The sequence below is a fragment of the Magallana gigas genome, chromosome 10, assembly GCF_963853765.1.
Source record: "Magallana gigas chromosome 10, xbMagGiga1.1, whole genome shotgun sequence".
NCBI lineage: Eukaryota > Metazoa > Mollusca > Bivalvia > Ostreida > Ostreidae > Magallana > Magallana gigas.
This window is the reverse complement of record NC_088862.1, coordinates 18,158,675-18,174,241: the sequence shown is the minus strand read 5'-3', so window position 1 is coordinate 18,174,241 and position 15,567 is coordinate 18,158,675. Positions and strand designations below refer to the sequence as shown.

Genomic DNA, 15,567 nt, shown 5'->3' with positions numbered 1-15,567 from the left:
TACCGCGTTATTTCGCCTCATGTTAAATTTCACCCCTGACGACGAGACGGGTATGGTTGTATTACGACTTTGACATCGCTTTAAATAAAGGTCGAAATGATCAGACAATTACAAATAAACATGTGTACGTTTTGTTCGCTAATATTTCCAAAGTCTGCTTTCTTTACAATCGATGCATAGCATGCGGGTTGAATAACCCCAATCACTCGGGGGACGAAACCAAGCGGTTTCCTTTTCTAAACATTCCCGTGATGCATTTTGGTTTGTTTTTTCGTTTGCCCAAAGAGAAATTATTTTTATTTATTTGAATATGTCTAACTTTGAAAGGAGACTGATTTTGCTGGTGTAAATAGGAGAAAGTCCATAACTTTCTAAGATTAATGATTTGTATGGAAAAAAATTTGATACTGTAATTACAAAAAAATCGGACCAAGCAGCTTTAATATTCGGAATCAGCTGTCTCTACAATACTTCCGATTTCCACTAACAGAGAGTTAAGTCCCTTATGGCGCTCTTCAATCACCGGAGTGAAAAAACGTATAGATCTCGCGAGATTTTCGGGACAAACATTCCTTGTTGCGAATGACGCTACTGCAGTGTACGTTATGCCTGCGCGACATTGTATTGCTGTCGGTTGTACTGCCGATAGTCGAAGCAGCTCAAATATACTCTTCCACCAGTTACCCAAGGTAGAGAGCGAATTGAAAAAGTGGCTAAGTTTGATTAGGCGAGAGGGATTAAAAATAGACAGTTCTTGCGACAACAGACACTATGTTGTCTGTTCCAAACACTTTGTTGACTCCTTTCCAACACCGCAAAACCCTTACCCAACTTTGTTTACATATAATCAATATAAAAAATCAACTCCACGGAAAACGAAGAATTCTAATTTAAGCAGGTCGTCTTCAACAAACGTCAAACAGCATGATCAGCCATCCATCAAAACTGTTCACCTCGTCAAATGTGAGCCAGCCACCGACAAAACACAGATATGTTATCCGTATGTAGTAGGAGAATTAGACATTCCACAAACAGATGTCAACAATAACAACGGAATTAAAACAGGTTCGTTTAACAATTGCATGTAAATAGGTTATATTTTGTATATATATTAAATAATAAAATTTAACCAGTAAAATATATGCATATATTATACATGTATATACATTATACAATATTGTTACTATTTTATACAAGTATACCAGCTCTTTATCGGCATGTTTCAAATTATTTTAGAGGTTGGATGTGATATTCAGTGTCAAAATATACAGCATGACCATCATTATATCTGCTGTGACCCAGAGAAGAAGTATTGTGGGGAACATGACCTTTTGGAAAGAATAACATCCTTAGAGGTGAGTTGACACTGACAAAATATTATACATGTACATGTTTTTTTTTTTTCAAAATGATAATTATGAACATGAGGTTGAATAAACAATTTTTTTTTACTTTTTTAACAAATAGGCTAGGTGTTCGGAGCTAGAAAAAGAAAACAGGGAACTGAGAGAGGAAAATCAGACATTGCAAGCCCTGAAAATGCAGAAAAATGACTTCCGGAATGATCTTATAGGAAAAATTATACAAGATGATAACAACATCAAACACTTTCTTGGACTGCCATCCCTCAGCTTTCTCACATTCTTCCTTCAGTTTTTGGCACCATACTACAACAAAGTTTCATTTTGGAAAGGGGCTGGGAGGTCAGGATCCAAGAAGTGGCAAGAGAAGAATCAACAAAAACCTGGCAAACAGAGAAAACTAACCATGAAGGAAGAGTTCGTATTAGTTATGCTAAAATTAAGACTCGGTTTAGACAATGCAACTCTATCTGTTTTATTCAATGTGTCCGTTGGATATGTCTCGACCTTGTTCGGCACATGGATTAATTTCTTAGCACAAATTTTAAATCCTGTTATCAAGTGGCCATCCAAAGAAAAAATTCTGAAACACATGCCTTTATCCTTTAAGCTGAAATACCCTAATACTACATCAATAATTGACTGCACCGAAGTGTTCATTCAAAAACCCAAAAACTGTTCAGCTCAGGCAAGTACTTGGAGTAATTACAAGTCACATAACACTCTTAAGGCTCTGGTGGCTATCCAACCCAATGGAGCTTTTACATTTGTTTCCAAATTCTGGAGTGGTAATGTCAGTGACCGAAAAATTACTGTGGACAGCAAATTTCTTGACCTTATTTCCCCAGGGGATGAGGTGATGGCAGACAGAGGATTCCAAATAAAAGATCTTCTTACCCTGAAAGGAGCATATTTGAATATGCCACCTTTTACCCATGAGAGAAGAAATGGGAAGGGAAGAGTACTCTCATCTAAACAGATTCTTGAAACTCGTAAGATTGCTTCTCTACGCATCCATGTCGAACGGGCTATCAGAAGACTCAAATCCTACAAAATGTTAGCAGGAATTCTCCCATTAAATATGAAAAACTTGTCATCAGCCATGCTACGAGTTGCAGCAGCATTTTGTAACTTCATGCCACCTTTGTCAAAAAAATTTAAATAAGGAAAATTACTGTTGTTCATGTGTACCGTTAATTTGATGGGCGGTTTTCTTTTCCAGCAACATAAATAATTGTATCAATTGGACTAAGTGCTCTAAAAATGTTTTAAGCTAGTGCATTTATTCATGATTGCACAATATTTCAAATAATCATATGCCTTTTTTTATTTACTTAATGTTATGATGAAAAATGATTGAGATAAATACATAAATTTCAAGAACTTTATATATTGCTTATGATGAACAATAAATTGTGAAATTATGGTACAGTGTAATCCATACAATGGTTTTTGACATTCATCAACTTTTGAATTAGCACAATAAAGCAAACACCATAATCATTAACCTTATTCAAGTTTTCTGATGCATATACATGTACTTAGACCAATTTTGGTAAAACATATTGCACATAAAAACTTTTGAGTTTTTCAAATAACAGTTCCCAATCTGCTTGTGAGAAATTAACTCTTTCTACATAAATATCTTTTTGTGTGTACAATACAAAATCACAGTAAGATAACTTGCAGACTGCCATTTGGCCAAGCATTTGGACATAATAGGAGGAGGAAATACTCTTTTTCAATGCATAATTACCATTGACAATTGCACATGATGAATTTTTTGACATAGCAACCTGACAAGTTTCATTTTGTGAACTATATGGACACTTGATTTCAACAAGACCTTTGCCACAGCATTTGCATTCAGAAATACCATCAGGGGATGCAGCAAGAAAGGGGAAATCTTTAAAAACAAAGATTCCAGTCTCTGAACACTTAAATGAAGGATGAAAACATGTCATGTGATCTACATATTTCTCACGTGCAACAGATTCATTAATTTTTCCATATTCAACTGACTTCGAAGTAAAATTATATTGACCCATAATACTGCGCACAATATAATTGTCTGCTTTATCCCCTCTATAGTGATAAGCTTTGAAAAAATTTGAAGCAGTCAATCTTCCCTTTCTTTGGTACTGCCACATAAGGTTAATGGACTGTCCTTTGGTAAATTCATTAACTTTCTTAACATAAGAATCGTCTACTTTCACATTTTCTTGACCAAGCATTGCCACTAAATCAATAATATTTTTGGGCGTGTCCTCAATACACATGGACATGTCATTGTCATCATCAGAGTCTGACATTGTATACAAAGCCACTGCCAATGTTTTGCTCTTCTTTAGGACTTGAACAATATTCTTTTCCAATGACTCCATATCAAAATCTGAAGACTTAAGTGGCAAATAACCAGAATCTTCAGATGGTCGTGGTTTATCTGGTACATTCACGACAGTCCTGTAATTTATATGGAATTATTATAACGCATTATAAGTAAATTTCTAAATAACGCACATTGTAATTGCAAAAGATTAATTCTAAGTTAAAGGATATTAAACAATTCAGTTTCTTAATTCATTCTGCAAGATTTGCTTGGTTTTCGAATGAATAAAAGGACTGGCATAAAATTAAAACTGAATATATAAGCACAATACATGTACATGCGAGCAGCGCCAGAAAAGAACAGTTGAATTGACAATGTTTATCAAATAAGTTAATTCAATTACTGGGTAATCCCAAAAAAAAGAACATATAAAAATAGGGTAACACACCTGATATCTAAGTCATGAACAGGCACTGGCCTGCATACTTTCCGTGGTTTATCCCAATATGCTGCAGTATCAGTAACTCCAATTGAACTTCGATCTTCCATTGAAGTGATGTGATCTATTATGCCAAACAGTAGGGCAACAACATGCTTACATGATCCATCCCCTCTGTTAAATATTAATAATGTGGTTTTGAAAAATGATAATAAAATAGTATGACCAGCTTTGCTTCAATAAGATATACAGGGAAGTGAAAATCTAGAAAATAAACTTACGCAACACATGTACATTCAGCTGAAAATATGTGTCCTGATTTCTCAACCAGAATCCATGGGATATAGGGATCACTGGACTGCCTTGTTTCAGGCACACATTTGCCTTTAACATAGAACACATCTTCATCTGAATTGAAAAGTGATAAATTATTTTCTGTTCAAATATTCTAAATTCCTTTTTGTTGACATTGTTGTTGACAATACATATATTGCTTTGAAGATTTGTTGCATGACTGTCTCTAATCATGTTTGATAAATCAATAAAGGTATGTCTTGGTATGACATTAATTTCCAGTCCCTGTTTACTGGGTAGAAAACTGTTGGTCAACAAGATTATGTTTCTGTTGTAACATTCATATATTGCTTATATCGATTTTGACAACAAAATTTATGAATATATGGGTACTACTAGTATTTTCATATTTCAATGTCAATAAAACTATAAAATGGTATGCTTTACGAAGTTTACAAGTACCTAACATTGCCATTGTGACATCATGAATGTGGCCGGAACAATGTAGCTTGTAGCCATTGTCCGATTTTCTCCTCCGCAGGCGTTCTTCAGACCATCCGCAGTAGTTCTGGAGAAAAGATGTCACATCAAACGTATCAATGGTTGGGATGGTAGCTAGATTACGACTCCAGACGATTCCAGTGTCGTAACATGGATGTTGATAAGTTTTCCCCCGAACCGTCCGTCTTTCGATTGAAGCCTCTTTCTCGCTATCGTTCTGGTCGATTCCAGGCAAATTAAGAGCATCAGCGCTTTCACATAAGTCAACTAAATCTTGTTTTCTTTTGTTCGAAAAAGGAATGCCTTTAGTTTTTAGAATATGCTTTAGATCGGCGCATTGTAAATCTTGATAGTTGGCGTCCATCACGACAAAATTTTGTCCCATACGACCCTACTAATCGCGCCTCCAATGTGAAGAGCGCACTAATGGAAATCAAAAGTATTGATCAGGTTCATTTTTTTTTATTTCATTGGAATCACAAGACATCCATTGTTGTATTTTTATGTATATATATATAAGTTTTTTTTGTATAATCAATTTTTTATGTTTTGTGGACAAATTTCTCCACCTACATAATTGATTTATTGTTTCAAAAGATATATCCTCTATTATAGTGGATATTCATCAATGATATGTTCATACCTTTCATGTTCAATTTTGATATTTTGTTGTTGGTCTCCTTTTGTAGCATCTGTATATATTTTATTTCATGATTTTTGTCCTCAAAGGTTACACCCTCAATTTTTTTTTCTAAATTTGAGCTTTCGAGGTCGAAAGTAATTGAAGTAGGGAGGAAAATAGTCATAACAACAAATTTAATTTTTAAATAAATTTGTGGAAGGACAGATAGATTTAACGGAAAAGATTCATTAGAAATTGTATCATTATCTTTATATTTTTAACTTTTCACTACATGAACGAATATGCAATATTTAAAGAATTAGATAACTTGTTTACTGAATTTTAACAGTTCATTGTCAATTTCTCTTTTATTCATTCAAATGTCAAATGTTCAAACACATGACAGCAATTCCTCTGGACATTGTGTTGTTTATTTGGTAAATAGTTTTTTTTTACAAAATGTAAGAAGGTGTAAATTGAGTAATCCCTGGCATGTCCACTTAATGGACCATCCATTGTATTGTGTGTAAATAGTTTACTTATCAGTCTTTGATATCCGGCCTAGTCCGAAATAGGCTTAATCAATTACGTAATCAAGTTTCATTTTTATTGTACTTTTTTTTCTTTTTGCAAATGACCTACGGCTATGTACAGCTGCGCTGAGTTATGTCAATTAAACAAATAAACTGTACGGGTCACGTGATTTATCACTAATAGGTTTTTTCTTAAAATGGTAAATTTTCACACTTTTGATATTTCCGATCATCTAATACTGAATTTTGATTGGTCAATGACCTGCAATCCAAGCGCGTGGGGACGTCGCTGGAAATTTGGCCTAACTCGGTCACTTCCATGCGACGCTCCATTCAATAAACTTGTATTCATATTTTATCATCATTTTTCTTATTTGGATTGCAGGTATGTTGCTCTCTATTTTATTTTCTATTGTTTCAAAGTTCATAAAAGTTTGATTTTAAGAAATTAATAATTTGCTTAAACGTTTATTTTTTAATTTTGGCATTTAAATAAGTTATGATTTTAAAGGAATAAGTTTCTAAATTTGAGCTTTGTCGTTTATGAAATAATTCATTATTAACCTATCGGCTAGGAGACAGAATAATTGCTTTTTCATCCGTCTAAGTTTTGCCGTTAACACATGTATTTTTTTAGTAAATAGTTTTATTTTTGATAGTCGTAGAATAGACAAGTAAATGAAATACTTTTGTTTGTTGCATTGATGCGTGGTAAATTAGAATTTGAATTTAGCGCCATTTCTAAGTTAAAGAGACTCTTTAGTAAAAGGAGGTAATTTAAAGTTAGTTCGGGAAACAAAATACGGGAATCATGTTTAGATCAAATTGTAAGTTCTCAGTAAATATTGACAGTTAAATTAGATAAAATTATACCATAAAGGCTTTCAAATCATTCATCGTTTAAGATCTTTGTAATCGCTTTTGGTTCTAATTCACATACGCGTTGTCAAGTTTTAGTTCGAATTTCCTCGACGTTAAGTCTTTGTTTATATTCTTTATATTGTTTACATTGGATTTTATTTGGTAATAATCAGTACTGCTACACTTCTACTTATACAACTAATGGGTTGACTCTTTGGCTTAGTAGAGCATAAATTGTTTTAAACTGAGGGGTCCTTGGTTCGAGCCTGTGGTTATTTCACCAATTCTTCTTCACCCTCAAAATAGATAAAAGAGAAATAGTGAAATTCTGATTTAGAGATCGTTGTTAGTTTTATTATTGATACAGGTACATGCACGTTAATAGTACTTTACATGACAACATACCAAATTAAACCAATTTCAGTAAAAAAAAATTAGATTTTTCCCATCTTCTTCCGCATGGTGCTGAATACCGATATATGGAGTTTCACTGATCTTAAATTTTGCCCCGGAAAATAGTTGCCCAATGAGCGGGTAAAGGGGGAGGTCTATCGTCCTAATAACCAGTGAACAAATATGTAATGTATAACTACATATTTATTTTTTAGTAACACGTGGCAAACCGTTTTAATGATATCTACGAACATCAAATTTCAAAAGTTAAAATGCTGGGAATATTCACAGCAACAAAATTAAACATTATAACGACTGCGGCCCACGATTCCTCTGGAACGTCCATGGAAGAGATGATGTAGGTGACGTACGATTTCCTCTTCATGCTTTTGTAATGCCCCCGTCGTTTTTTGCGTCATCAAGGAAACAAACGAAGAAGGTCAAGAAGTGATCAAGGTTAGTCCTGGGTTCTTGTTCGCTAAGGCAAAAAAAATAAATGTTTTATTTCTCAGGCACGGCTGGTTCAGGCCGTATGCTGTTGCAATGATTAATTTTACTGATAATTGGAAATAAAAGAAAACTCAATTTTAGGCTTAAATATTTATTTCCCTTTGCAATTCTTGCGATAAAAAAATAAACCTGCCTACTTCATTAGATTTTGAACATTTTATTCCAGAACCAATACATTAATATTGTTTGTCTGGCCTACCCAAAACCGCCTCCCCACTCCTACTTTCAGAAGGGTATTTTTTTAATAGAAAAATTAGATAGGAATAAATCAACTGAGCTTCCGTGAATATCAATGATTATGTAATATAGATAATTAGATATATAAAGTAAGATATTGACATTTAAGGAAATAATGGGGAAATGAAATATCAGTTCTCTCTACCATTTAAGATTAAAGATCTCTTTTTTTCAACTTTTTTTAGGGGGGGGGGGGTTAAAACTTAAAGTTATTTTTTGTTTTAGAATGTATGTATTAATTTGCATATGTTATATGTACTAGAGGCTGTGCCCTTTATGTGTATTCTGACCAAATATGACTGACAAGATTATATAATCCTCTCTCTCTCTCTCTCTCTCTCTCTCTCTCTCTCTCTCTCTCTCTCTCTCTCTCTCTCTCTCTCTCTGTGTTGAAAGGAGAGCAAGAGCTAGGTAATGTTGAAAAATCATAACTGGATACCTAAATTATCTGTCACCTGTTTTGTTCAGTCTGCTTAGTTCGGTTTAGAATTTGTTCTGTTTGCTTTACACATGTGGTTGATCTGCAAATACAAGTTACTTGGAATACAAGTAATCAATTTTGAAGCACATTTACTTATGTTTATCTATCAGACACCTTTTTTTTTTACAACAATCCTACTTAAGGAGGGTGGGCGGTTAACAAATTATCCATTAGATCTGTCCAAAAAAAGTTACTGGTAGTATGATATTTTTGGCTAATAGCCATTACATTGTATCTTGTGAAACAACAAACTATTCATCAGATCTGTCAAAAACAATTACCTGTATTATAATGTTTTTCGCTTATAACTATTATTTAGTGAAACAAAAATTCAAATATTTAAGCTCTAAAATGTTAATATTTTGCCTAATTCTCTGTATAGAGCTCTTTGTTTAAGGAGATTGTTATAGTCTACAAATGGCAACGACCCACTAGCCCTACTTAATGAATTTGGAACTTATGAAATTGCTTAAAAAAGACAATATGCTCAAGCTGTTGAGCAAGATCATTCTGATCAGCATGTGTGAAGTTAATATGAATGCCAGTTTTTAAATCTTCACATATGTTTTTTAGAAATAGTAAAGCAGTTAATATGGCATTCTGATTTTTGTTTCAAATATGTATAAACTAGTAGTATGTGTGCATGCATGAGAAGAATATTTTTTAAAATTTCTCCCTATTCTGAAGCACAATCCATGATACATTCATTTATTATTGTTACTTAACAATTTTATAATCAGTTTTCATTATGTATTCTTCATTTCAAGTCTTATAGAACGACTGAAAACTAAACCTGAGTGATCTATATGTCAATTTAATCTCATGTATTATCCTTCAAATTCACATGTTGATTTTGAATAAGTAAAAACTGTATTCTTTTTTTCTCTCTTTCTAATTTTTTTTTTAAAAATTGTCTATATTTACTTTTCAGTATATTAATTAGACTAGAATATTTGATATATTTTTTAGCCCTCAAGTCTTGTTGATGGTTTATAAAAGAATACATTATTAACGGAAAATGTATATTTAATCTGCTTGTTTTCTTTTATATTGTCTTTTATGGTATATACCATATGTTTCAAGTACATACATGTATCTAATCAGGTGCATCACTATAATTGTCAGAATTGAAAAAAATGCATTTACTGTATTATATAAATGTAAAACCATCTATTTATTTCATTTTTCAATGTCAAAAAAGGGGGAGGGGTCATTCAGATGTATATGTATGTATCAATTCTGGCGCACATCAAAAAAGGATAGAAATGCAATAAATATGTGCACACTTGTATAAAATTGTCAGAATTGCAAGTCTGTAAAGATTTTCTGTAATTCTTTTTTTTTCATAATGTGGTATATACATATGTGTACTATATATAAAGATTAAACTGAATGGGGAAGCGAGGGCTGGTAACCAGCCAAGTGTGCCTTAATAAATTCAACTTACAAATGATGCTGGTGTTTTGTTTTTTTAACAACAGATTTGAAATCTGTAACTAAACAGAACTGTTACATATCTCTAATTTATTCTGCATGTATAACGTGAAAAATAGGGCAACAAACAATCTTTAACTGGGGGAGGGGGCCAAATTAAAACAAGATAGATGATTAGAAAATATCGAGATGGAGTTGTAACTATATAGTGTACTGACCATCTCAAAAGGTAAAGTGCGAGTCAGATAGTGCAAAAGGGGGAGATGGTTTGCTTGGGGCAATGATTGTTATCATGCCATTCCATGGCTACCTCTTTAGAACAAAGTCCATGCTCATTTTGACCGGGGGAGGGGTCGGTACATGTATGACCAAGTAGGAGCATTAAACAACTCAAGGTCACTGCACTCTTCATCTTAACACTGTAGATGAAGAATGAGTCGCACAAAATATTCTTGGACAAGGATTTTGCATGGAGAATTCATACAACTTTGACCTCTGACCAATTAACTTTGACCTCTGGCTTTAGAAACTTCAAATCCTTTTGTTGATGTGAGTATTTTTTGACTGTTTGAGCCAAATAGAGAGAAAATATGCTCCTGGCTAAGTTTAACCCAGAGATGTGATATGAATTTGGTTCAAGGGCATTGTACATTTGTTACGAAGATAGCTGCAGATCTGTATACTAGCTCTTTGGTTGAAAAAATTCGGATAGACAAATCAGTTTGTCTCTCCGATTTTTTCAACCAGAGCTACAGAACTACAGCTATTACGATGAGACACCCTGTTGGTGAAGTTTGAGCAATACGAAATGGCTATAGAGGGGACGAAACTTTACATATTTATGTAAAGGAGATTTCTGTGTAATGTTTCGTTGATATTGTGATCATATTCCCCCAAAATATGTATTCATTTGTACAACATATTAAACATTACGTTTTAAAAGCCATAATCAGCAGTAAATGTGGTCTACTTTCAACATCATTTAAACTGGTATGCTTTTCGAGTACAACTATGCACATTAGGACATGTTTTATGCGGTATGGGTTTTCCAAGTTATGAGTCAGACGTAATCTTCCGTCCATCCATGAACCACAAGGGGAAACTTTTTTTTTTGAAAAAGACAACAAAAACAATAGACTCTCGTGTTGATACAAGAATAAAATATAAGAAATGGTCAATATCATGTGCTAATATGATCAGTTTAATGTAGGTAACTTGTTAAAATATATATATATTACATGTACATTGTTTTATATGTTTTTCAAGCACGACAATATACATGTAATTAAACTCTGAATAGTAATAGGAATTAGGCCAATTCATACATGCCTAATTTTTAAAAAAAATTATTCTATATAGCGTGAGAGCCAGATTTATGAAAATATTTATGGAGACTCAGAATTAAAATCAATATGTGTACACAATTATATGCATAGCTCTGTGTTCTGAATTTGTAAATGAAAAAGTTTTGAGAATTTTTGAATAAATCTATCTATTTGTGCAATTTTGTCCAGGCTAAACCACTGTTTTAGAGAATTTTTGAATGTCAACAATGTCAACTTATTGATATAAAAAAGCATTATCTAACACATGTAATCTTAACAATCATTCAAGAATGCGATATCTTAAACACATTTCACATCTTTTGAATTGTATGCATTGTCATTCCGAAAACATGTCAACCAGACGCTACAAAAGTTCATGTAAACTTGATTTGTAGTTTGACATTTTAAAGCTGTTCAGCAAATTTCATATTATTCCTTTAACGCATAAAGAAAAAAAGTGTGGAAAACTGAAGTGGGACAGACTGACGGACGGACGGACAGACAGACGGACGAACAGACGGACGGACGGACGGACGTAGAGGAAAGCTATAGTCCCCTTCGGTAAAACCGGTAGGGGACTAATAAGAGGCACTCCGAATTCAAATAGTAATGAATACAATGAAAAACTATCATTTTATAAATTTGAAGAATTTTTGGATTTGGATATATATATATATATATATATATATATATATATATATATATATATATATATATATATATATATATATATATATATATACACGGGGAATAACTCTAATTGTTTTGAATTCTTGACATTCCTTACAAGCAAGCTCAGCCATGTTTAAGTTACGCGTACACGTCTGCATGTTTGATTTCCGATTCGACGAATATGTATATTGATTTATTTTAAACAAGGTTTGTGCCGCTTATAATTGACTTTATTTATTAGACGAAAATTGAGATACCTACATGTAAAATTGGTTGTTTTGAATTAATATCTCTCAACAATAAGTACTTTCGTTTTAATTTTCTGTATGAGTTGACCTTCAACAGATATATTTTATGCTTCAATACTTATCAATTAATGCAAGTTGATCATTCTATTTGGTTATTGTTAACCCTTGATAAAAGCAGGGCTGCAACATACGGTTATTACGTTGGCTCTTAATATAATAACAATTAATCCTACGTTTTCTTCTGGATTAAAGGCAAACAGTTAATTTGATTTTTTCATTTAACTTTTTCATTAAATTTTTAGAAAAACGATGGATCCTCATTCTAGTGCCCAGGATGTGCACCGATGTGATTTTTGTGAGACCGCCATAGTACACAGTTACTGTGACTTTTGTCATGTCAACCTCTGCAAGCCCTGTGTAGTAGATCACATCTCAGATGGATATGACAAACATAAAATAGTCCCTTTTGGGGAGCGAAGATCAACTCTGATTTACCCAAAATGTGGGACACATCCACACAAAAACTGTGACTTGCAGTGCAAGAATTGCAACGACATATTTGTTTGTTCTTCTTGTACTGCATCACAAACACATAAAGGACATATTTTTGTAGAAGTTTCCGAAGTTTACACGACAAAGAAAAATGCTATTGCGGACGAGGCAAATAAGTTAGAAAATCTTATTTCTCCTACCTATGAAGAAATTGCACTCGACTTGGAAAATCAGCTTGCCAGCCTGGATGGAGGATACGAGAAACTTACGACAACAATGTCCAAACTAGGAGAGCAATGGCACAGAGAAATCGACATCGTTATCAATAAAATGAAAACTGAAATCAGTGAGATAAAAGTAAAACACCGAGACATTTTACAGAAACACTTGGATGAAATCAAACAGATACAGGCTCTCATAAAACAAACATTACTGGCCATAGAAGAAATAAAAAAATCCACTGAAGTATCTCCTACCATTGAATACAGCTCTAAGATAAGACAGTTCAGCAAGCTGCCACCCAAAGTAAAGATTGCACTGCCAACATTCTTTCCAAAACCATTAGACCATGAAAAGTTGTATAATATGTTTGGGCAGATAACTCCTTTGTCTACTGCTACAGAAGAGAATGTGTTGTCACTAAACCAACCCAACACTTCAGTAAGAGAACTGTTGGATGAACCGGAGCTTGTTGCCACAATACAGACAGGGTATGAAAAACTTTCCAGTGTTACCTATCTAAATGAAGATTGTGTTTGGACATTTGGATCGACAAAGGATATCAAATGCTTTAACATGAAAGGTGAATTGCTTTATACAGTTAGCAACAAATCAGAACAACGACCCAATGATATAGCTGTAGACAGTGATGGGAATTTACTTTTCAGTGACTGGAAATCAAGGACAGTGAATAAAGTAAATAATTGACAGATAGAACAGTTGATCAGATTACAGGGATGGACGCCTTCTAAACTGTGGGTCACCTCTACTGGTGGTCTCCTGGTTATCATGTTCAGTGGTGATGATACTCAATGCAAAGTTATCCGTTACTCGGGATCTACAGAGAAACATAATTCAGTTTGATGATGAAGGTAAGCCTCTGTACTCAGGGAATAATAAAATTAAATACATCACTGAGAACAGAAACCATGACATCTGTGTAGCTGACTGTTGGGCTAGAGCAGTTGTGGTGGTTAATCAGAACGGGAAACTCAGATGGAGATATGTCGGTCATCCCTCAGTTACCAAATGGAAACCATTTAAACCATTTGGTATCACAATAGACAGTCAGAGTCGTATCCTGACAGCAGATTTTAAAAACCATTGTATTCACATTCTGGATCAGGATGGACAGTTTCTCCGTTACATTGATAACTGTGATCTGAAGAGTCCGTATGGTTTATGTGTGGACAATAATGACAATCTGTTTGTATCAGAACATTTTGAAGGCAATGTAAGGAAAATAAAATTTCTCAGATAGACACCAAACTGGGTGATATAGATTAAGCCAGACTATTTCCATGAATTTGATGATTTGTTGTAAGTAAATTAAACTTCGTTCATATCAGGGGTGCAGAACACGTGTATTTCATACCATGTATGAATAAATACTTACATTCAGTGTAATTTATTATGATTGTATTGAAAATCTGCGATGTTCAATTTCATGTGAATACACTTAGCCTATTCATGCGTTAAAGCACAAATAAAAACTTAATCACGCATTTTGAGTTATTGTACGACTAAAGGAAATATTCATACTTACATAACTAATTTGATATTTACTTATGATATATGATATACTATTGTAAAAGTAGAATGCACACAGTACACTATATGTAAACTTAAGAGTACAAGAAATCATGTATATCAACCAGATTAATTAATTGTGTTTGTTTGTACATAAACATGGTGGCGGCAAATGATTCATCAAAATTAGGCATTTTATCCACAGGGGCCAAGTCCGTTTTAACACTAATTTCAATGTAACCATAACATTTTCTTCATTTATCATATGGTTACATTGAAATTAATGTTAAAACGGGCTCGGTCCCTGTGATTTCGTCCGCATGTAGGGAAAGTGTCTAAGGTGGGGGGAGGGGGCTAAAAGGAGGTGATTGCCTTATAGACACCATGACGAATTGTGTCAAACTAATATTGATTCTATTGGAATATAGTAATTGTTTACAGTGATATTGGATCTGTGTTAGGATCCAATAATTGTTTACAGTGATATTGGATCTGTGTTAGGATCCACTAATTGTTTACAGTGATATTGGATCTATTAGGATCCAGTAATTGTTTACAGTGATAATGGATCTGTGCTAGGATCCAATAATTGTTTACAGTGGTATTAGATCCGTGCTAGGTTCCAATAATTGTTTACAGCATCTCATACATTGATCATGTGACACAGTATTCTACAAATTTCACTTCAAGAGAAAGTTATATATTAGTACATTGTATTTTCATTGGGATATGAAAGGGGGAAAAGGAATTGGGGAGGGGTGTGACGACGCCTATGTCTATTTTTTAGTACTATGTTTGATTTCTTCGCACCTCCCCCATTTAGATCAATGAACTTTTTATTTTATGTCAGTGGACTTTGCTCCTCAGTAGATTTAAAGAAACATGCAGTTTTGTAACGTTAAATATCACGAGACTCTGAAAATCATTAAATTATTAAACAGCAGTTTCTCTAGCAGTTTAGCTATGTCTTATCAGAGACATAAATAACAATTTATTATGTTATGTTATTTATATCTCTGGTCTTATTTATTAAGTAACGGTAAAAGCATAACAATTACAGCAATATTACAGCTTTTTGGCAATCAA

The 15,567-nt window shown here is 33.5% G+C and overlaps 3 protein-coding genes across 4 annotated transcripts; 2 read left to right on the top strand and 1 right to left on the bottom strand.

Annotated features, from left to right (window-relative positions):
* The first annotated feature begins 469 nt into the window (after nt 1-469).
* On the top strand, nt 470-2,685 carry LOC105330085 (uncharacterized). Its single transcript, XM_066073031.1, has 3 exons — nt 470-1,065; nt 1,237-1,355; nt 1,468-2,685. Exons 1-3 carry the CDS (start codon nt 606-608, stop codon nt 2,524-2,526), a joined length of 1,638 nt encoding a protein of 545 aa, XP_065929103.1. The 5' UTR covers nt 470-605; the 3' UTR covers nt 2,527-2,685.
* Nucleotides 2,686-2,762: 77 nt separating this feature from the next.
* Nucleotides 2,763-5,367, bottom strand: LOC136272091 (uncharacterized). Of its 2 annotated transcripts, none has more exons than XM_066073029.1 (4): nt 4,886-5,367; nt 4,411-4,537; nt 4,139-4,303; nt 2,763-3,824 (listed from the first exon to the last, which is right to left on the bottom strand). In XM_066073029.1, exons 1-4 carry the CDS (start codon nt 5,307-5,309, stop codon nt 2,903-2,905), a joined length of 1,638 nt encoding a protein of 545 aa, XP_065929101.1. In that variant the 5' UTR covers nt 5,310-5,367; the 3' UTR covers nt 2,763-2,902. The 2 variants fall into 2 exon arrangements, with proteins under 2 accessions (XP_065929101.1, XP_065929102.1); XM_066073030.1 differs by having other exon boundaries at nt 4,411-4,513.
* Nucleotides 5,368-12,098: 6,731 nt separating this feature from the next.
* Nucleotides 12,099-14,545, top strand: LOC136272388 (tripartite motif containing 13-like). Its single transcript, XM_066073879.1, has 2 exons — nt 12,099-12,199; nt 12,543-14,545. Exon 2 carries the CDS (start codon nt 12,550-12,552, stop codon nt 13,657-13,659), a length of 1,110 nt encoding a protein of 369 aa, XP_065929951.1. The 5' UTR covers nt 12,099-12,199; nt 12,543-12,549; the 3' UTR covers nt 13,660-14,545.
* The last annotated feature ends 1,022 nt before the right edge of the window (nt 14,546-15,567 follow it).